Here is a 7512-nt window from a genome sequence, read left to right on the forward strand (position 1 = left end):
AAAAAAAAAAAATATATATATATATATATATATATAATAATAATAATAATAATAATAATAAGACATTAAACTTTGTATAAGAAAATTAATATACTTTTGCAACTCCAATCCTTAATTTTGAAAATTCTCAATCCAGGTTTTTTGATAATTGTGGCAAAAAATTTCCTAGAAGTTTCGTTAACGTTTCTGAATTTTGGAAAAAGACTAGAAAGCATTTATTGAGTTTCCAAAAAGTTTTCTTAAAATTCGGAAGAGTTTCGATTTATAAGTCATGTAATAAACAAAAACTGTGAATTTATACAAAAAGCATACACAATTAGGCCAACGCTAAAATAAAAAATATTGATTATAATACCTATCATGACAGGGAGAACCAACCAAAGTCAATCATTTTAGTCTTCAACCATTATACTTCAAAAGAAAACACAAGGAGAAAGATGCCCCTCAGGGCACATCCAAGTTGGCGGAACAATCACATTGGGGGGCTCTGGAACCAAGCATAGGGAGTTCGATTCCTGGTGGGAACCTTTGATCCAATAAAGGAGGAATTATTGGTGGATTAATCACCATGGAGGAGGCTTCCTTTGGGGAAGGAGTAAAAGCCATGTGGGAACCTTCGAACCAACAAGGACACATCCTGTGATTTACCTCCCTGAGCAGCTGAGGGACCGAAGGTTCAGGGACGAAGATATAGTCTGGCGCAAGTTGGGACACCTCGTTAAAAAAATAAAAAAAAATAAAAAAAACACAAGGAGAAAGGGTTTTTTTTTTTTTTTAATGACTTGCAATTGAAAATAACCTCCCTTTTTAATTTTTTGGTGTATAATTAAATCCCATCTAATGAAACTATGTTTAGGTTTCAAGCAATTTTAAATTTTCAGTCGAATAAAATCAAACGTCAATTGCTCTTTGAATTCCTATACTACCCAGAATTAAGTTGAGTTGTCAAAGGGAATTGATAGACCCTTGACCAAGACTCACATGCGCATGGAATCCGCGTGAATAATAAATGCCAAAAAATTGTTTCCGTCCTTCCTCTTTGTGAGTACGCTATCAGACAAACTATTTTTGTCAGCATAGCATAGTTGATATTACCAAATAAGTGAAGACCCATGAAATATCATTTTTTAATCTAAGGCCTTATTTGATAGACTCACGTTTTCGATGGAAAATGGAAAATCAATATTATTTTCCAACTTTTCATATGTTTAATAGATGAAATTTTCCATGGAAAACAAATTCCACATTTTCATGCCACATGAACATTTTCCATATTTTGGAGGAATTTGAATTCTCACAAAAAATGGTGAGAATTCATTTTCCAGTTTACTGTAGCATTTTTTTTCCTATTATTATTATTATTATTATTATTATTATTATTATTATTATTTAATTATTATTTTTTTTTTGCAGTGAAAACAAATTCTAAGTATTATTCTAAAAAAATATTTTCCTCCAATTGACAATTTTCATGTAAAATAAAATCAAACGAATACCAAAAGATAGATGATTTTCATGATTTTATTTTTTATTTTATTTTATTTTATTTTAATAATGGAAACAAATTCTAAGAATTATTCTAAAAAAATATTTTCTTTTAATTGACAATTTTCATGTAAAACAAAGTCAAATGAACACAAAAAAATACTTTTTATTTAGGGGTGGGCGCGGGTCGGTTCGGTTCGATTTTAAAGAGAACCGAACCAAAATTTTCGGGTATTTAGTAAATGGAACCGTTGGGTCCAAATATAATTATGGAACCGTTCGAGTTCGATTCCGTTCGGATCGGTTCTGTTCGATTCTGTACTATAATTAAATTTTTTAACATTTATAACAACATTATATAAATACAACTAATGACACGTTCAATGGTTTTGAAATGTTAGAGACTAGTAGACTACCTTGTTCAAATGATCGCTACGGTCAAAATTTCAGTTGTGAAGGTCACAGCGTCGATCGACGATTGTATAGGTTTTGAAATGTCAGCGAGCACTTTAGTGTAGGTGTTTAAAGTTATTTAGTGGGTTGGATCTTGTTGGTCTAAAAAATGAGACAATAAAATGGATAATTGGGCAAAAAATTAAAAAATTAAAAATAAAACAAATTATTGGACAAAAAATTTGAATTTAGAAATTGTTAATTTATTTAGAAAAAAATAAAATTAAAATAATTTGATTTATTCAATATAAAAAAAATTAGAAAGATTCGATTCTTGATCTAGAACCGAGAATCGAACCGTACCCGTCGGTTCTCAATTCAGATACCCGTTCGAGTATTTAATTTGACAAGGACCGTCAGGTTCGGTTCGGAAGATTTGCTCAACCTTGCTTTTATTTTAACATTTTTTAAGTGAAAAATTATACCAATCAAATACAATAATTTACAAATTTCAAAAAAAATAATTTCTAGGCAATTTAATTCGCTGAAATTCGTTTTCTTTCCACATAACTTCTATCTTTACAATCAAATGAACCCTAAATTTATCAAACCCAAAGCTCCAAGAAGAATTTATAAATGGTTAGCTTATAATTAGAGAGAAATAAGTGGTAAATAAATAAGTAATATTTGTGAATCTATTAAAACATGTGATTGAAAAATAAGTTTGTCCATTTATAAACAATTTAGTAGTTTTAACAAATAGATGATTAGATTTGCAAGAGAAAACAAGAAATTAGGGTTTCAAAGGGAAATGAGGAAGAGAGATGAAAAAATATCCAATTGAGAGAAATGAATTATAAAAGTACAAAATTTTTATTTTCCTACTTACATAAAAAGAGTAAATGCTACGCATAAAGACGTTACTTATAAACAAAAGAACACTTTTAATCAATACTTGTCTGGTCAACATTTTCAAACAAATACTAAAGTAAAGATGCTCTCCTTAAATTGGAGCGTGTTCATGCCACAAGAATGGAAGAAAGGGGCATTGGCCATGAAGAAACTCACCCCCTCCCTCGTTAAATCTATAGTTCAACTTATTAAAGTATTATTATCTCATAGCACGAAGGCCCAGAGATCATAAAAAAGAGGGGATGGCAATGGAGGCATGTCAACAGATTTTTAGCCTGGATAGGTAATACCTATTTAAAAATGAACCGTTAAGTCGAATTAGATGTAAAAGCAACACTCGTACCGAAGCAAAGAAAAAATACTTGCGATGAAAGCATGTAATATCAAATCAAGTTTGCGAACAGGCAAACAAGAGAGTGAAACAAGTTTTACTAACGCTATTTGCCATCTTCCCTGTGAAATACCTAGATACATAGACTCTAATCTAGTCTTAAGAAGAGATTAAGATGAATACATGTGGTCTCTAACAATTTAAGCTTTTCGAAAAGATTGTCAACACTGAACATGGAGAATCGCAAAGATGAGGCTCCTTCTTCTATCCTCTATTCACTAACACGTTCAACATGTGGAACAGTAACGAAGATTTTTCTCATAAAAGTCTATCAGCTGCATTTTAAAAGAAAGCAACACTATAAGATTGCTAGTTTAATACTAGGCAGTTCAATTACTACTATGTCGAACAAACATTCATGGTTAGCGAACCGTACAAGATTGAAACACTTACCAGAAGTGGATTGTTAGCTTTCAAAAATTTGTTATCCACCGTCACTTTAGTACCATCAAGCCTGTAGGCAGCCACGAAAATTACAGAATTTAACGAATAGAAAGATTCATGAACACGTAAGCTTCTCGACAACCTAAATATTGTAAAACTGTACAAACTAGAATGCAATCTAAAAAGGAAAAGGAACTAAAGAGTAAAGGCAATACTCATCTAATCTGATCTTTGAGTTTACTCAAAAGAACATTCGGATTTTTTTGGAAATGTTAAACATCTTAATTATTCTCAATGCTAAACATTTAGAGCATGCTTGGCAAGGATTTCTCCAGCTCACAAGTCAGTCAAACGTCATTTTTAATTACACATTCCTTAGGACCTACAACTACTCTTCAACTATACATTTTTTGGGATCCACTACTTATAAGCACTTGACAATCTTAGCCAAGCAAGTACGTAATACATTGAAAAACACTTACATGATTGTTCCATGTCGATAAACAATAATAGGGCTTCAAATAATTTTGAAGAGGCAAAAACCTTTTCAAGAAAGGTGAGTTGGTGTCAATATGAACGGCCATGAAGTCAAAAGTTCCAAAATTGAACCAAAACACAACGCTTATCCCCAACCCATGTAAATAGCATGATTTTCATTCAGTAACTGCAATGCCAGGGACCAGTTTTGGATGTCAAGATTCATGTGCCACATTTGTTAAAAGTAGAACAGAATATACATTATTTTCCAAAGTTTATCATAGTAGTTACTAACCTCTGTTAAAACTCAAAATTTCAAGAGGATTACGTGGTTATTTTCTTGAAAAAATTTAAATATAAACACAACCCAAATGATGTTGTAAGCTACAGAAAATCAGGCCACACTTCAGAGAATTCTCCTTTTTCCGGAAATAATATTTTAACTAGCAGGTCGTTACAGTCAAATTTTTTATCTTCCTCTAGATAAGAAATAGATATATGTAGGCAGCAAGTACATCCAAAATTTTCAGTGCATCACTGCACACAAAGTTATGGCATTTATTGTTAAGTTCTTAAATGTATAGTCGAAATTAAATTATCTTAACAATATCCCCTTTTACCTTATCTACCCAAAAGACATTAAATTTGGTACAACCCCTTCTAACCATTTTCTTTTTTTTTTTTTTTTCCCTTTCAAATTCTAGTATACAAGAAATGCCACAAAAGGCCAATGCCGACGATATCATTGTCACATATAGTTGGAACAGTTAGTTTAAAAGATAGCTCTACAGCCTCCTATTGTTTGATCCAACATAGACAGAAGAGATTACCAAGAAATGGAGATAGTACGACTAAGCACCCTTGCCAATTAGCATCTACTCTATCTAACTCTCAACTTCATAAAGTAACATTTACAATCTTTCATTCTTCTATGGATTTAAAGGCAAATCTTAAAATATATGCATCCTCCAAAGAGAAGGTCATGCTAACTTTAGTGCATGGGATTCACATTATGTAATGCATGTAATTCACCAATTAAACATGAAGTAAGAAAGTTCGAGTAAGATGACAAACCTCACAGCATCAAAGGCAACTAAAACCTCTTCAAAGTTGTTAGATATGGAAATTTGATAGCTTATAGGTTTGATGATCCGAGCAATAGTAGTACCCAGCTCTCTTGCATTCGGTGCAACATCCATCGTGTACGATCCTGGACCATTCTTGAACCTCTTGACAGAACCAGATTTCCTCTTTCTAGCTCCAATGCATTGACTCGACAGAGGTGGTTCTACAACATCAGCAATTTCCAATCCATTTGCAAAGGCATCTCCTCTTGTCACTTGGCCTACTTGAGAAGGCACAGCAAGCCTGTCCATATTACACTCACTCGTTATCGTTGCTCCCTTTAGTTCACATAGCTTCAAATCAAACTCGCCTTTTTCATTTCTTCCTTCTAAAAGCAGTTCTAGACCATTTTCATTTACATTCTTGGACGTTTCAACACGGTTCACAATAACACGAGTCTTTCCATTGTCAATTGCAGCAGCAGAGTCATTTATCTGAGGAAAGGGTATAGGACCTTTTTTAATCCTAACCCTGTGTGAGGGCACATTGTAAGTTGCAGCCGTAGGTGATTGCTGTTGATCGTTTTTCTTGGTACGGGTGAAACTTATACCACACCTGCGCTTTCTCTTACGCATTGACCAACTTTTCCCTGCTTTCAAACTTCAAATCCAATATAACAACGAGATCACAAAGAAAAAATGTCACAACCGGGCATTCATACACACATTATATAAATATAATCAAACTATAATAACATTGTAATTGTTACATTCAGAAATATATTATAACACTAGTAACATTGATAAAACAAAGGCAAAACAGAAACAATAATAAAACCTTTCTTCAAATGCATCAATAACATCTGAACATGGCAGTAGATTATCCAGAGGCTCCCATGTATTTTCTGCCTCCGACCAGCCTTGCCTTTCCAAAAACATCCGTTACATTAATTAACACAAATCATTTTCGGGCAATTTAAACATAAATATTGTTATTATCTCCAAATTTCGCATAATACGGTATATGCATATTGATTTTCTGGATTACATACCATTTAATCAGATACTGAACTTGGCCCTGCATTTTCACCGCATTCCAAACAGAGAAAAATAAGAGGGGGCCACAAATCAATAAATCATCATATATAAAAGTATATTTCAATAAATCTTACCCATTAGTCCTTCATTTCTTACTCCAAGTAGACAAACAAAACTAACAATAAGAACAATACCACAGAGGGATGATTATATACCTTACGAATGCGTTTACTGCGCACAGCTTCAATCAGATAGTACCCATCAGCTAGCTTCCGCCTCTCTGCCTCCACCTCGAGTTCTTCATTCGAGTTTTCCAACTGCTCAGAATCTTCCTCTTTCCCTTCTTCTTCTTCTTCTTCTTCTTCTTCTTCAAAAGCAGCTTCAGTAGCTTCAAATCTTTCACTTTCCTCAGGATTTTTTGCCACCCCCGCCACCATATCGCCGCCACCACTGACGGTCGTGGCAAAGGCAGAGGGCTGAAGTGGAGAAGCTAGTGGCGGAGGGGCATGCTGGGGTTGTACGGACTTCGCGGTTTTTCTCCTTTTCCCTCCTTTCATCTTCTCTCTCTAAAACTTCAGGTTCTCAGATTTCAGTACAAATCTGCTCTGTACTGAGAGAGTGGGTTTTTGTTGGGAGATGGAAGAGCATGTTTGGCTATGCCTTCAAAATGGTAAGTTACTTATAAGTAATTTTAGGAGCTAAGCATATAAGTAGCTTATTCAGACGGACATATTTGTAGGGAGCCCGTTACCGCCAAAAACTTTCAAATGTTTTACTGAAAATTAAAAATTAAGTTCATATTTTGGAGGTATTTTATATGATTTCAACTATGCATAGGTAGACCTGAATTGTGAATAAGTGGATGGTACTTGCAACTCCCTCCAATTGTGAAATAAAAAATGATTAGAATTTTTTAAAAAGAATTTATGAATATGAATAAAAAAATATGCTAAAATTAATGTTACGGATACTTACTTTTAAATATCATAAAAAATATTTATTTTAAGACTGACTTATTACTTACAAATAAACGTTTTAAACTTAGTTTGCCTTGGGCAAAAAATTTGAAAAAACATTCAAACCAATCAAATCAATCGGTTTGACACGTGTAATTAGTTTGGTTTGGTTTCATTTTATTTTACACAAAATCATGACGACCGGTTCAACCATGATTTGAAGCCTCAAATCGTTAGTTAACCGAACTAACCAAACTCATTTACACGTTTACTTTTTTTTTTTATTTAAAAATTTTTTAAAAAAAGTCGTAATCTCATAACTATATTTCAATTCCCTCCAATTTATAATGTTGCCGATAAACAATAGCATTGCAAATTTTCTTTCGCAAGTTTATTATGTTATACTTAATAT

The 7512-nt window shown here is 33.0% G+C and overlaps 1 protein-coding gene across 2 annotated transcripts; it reads right to left on the reverse strand.

Annotated features, from left to right (window-relative positions):
* Positions 1-3134: 3134 nt before the first annotated feature.
* Positions 3135-6788, reverse strand: LOC111386883 (chromo domain protein LHP1-like). Of its 2 annotated transcripts, none has more exons than XM_023011383.1 (6): positions 6360-6788; positions 6159-6184; positions 5945-6031; positions 5117-5767; positions 3575-3635; positions 3135-3461 (listed from the first exon to the last, which is right to left on the reverse strand). In XM_023011383.1, exons 1-6 carry the CDS (start codon positions 6699-6701, stop codon positions 3453-3455), a joined length of 1176 nt encoding a protein of 391 aa, XP_022867151.1. In that variant the 5' UTR covers positions 6702-6788; the 3' UTR covers positions 3135-3452. The 2 variants fall into 2 exon arrangements, with proteins under 2 accessions (XP_022867151.1, XP_022867143.1); XM_023011375.1 differs by having other exon boundaries at positions 3135-3456; positions 6360-6786.
* Positions 6789-7512: the final 724 nt, after the last annotated feature.

This window comes from Olea europaea, chromosome 3, assembly GCF_002742605.1.
Source record: "Olea europaea var. sylvestris chromosome 3, O_europaea_v1, whole genome shotgun sequence".
In the NCBI taxonomy this organism is placed as follows: Eukaryota; Viridiplantae; Streptophyta; class Magnoliopsida; order Lamiales; family Oleaceae; genus Olea; species Olea europaea.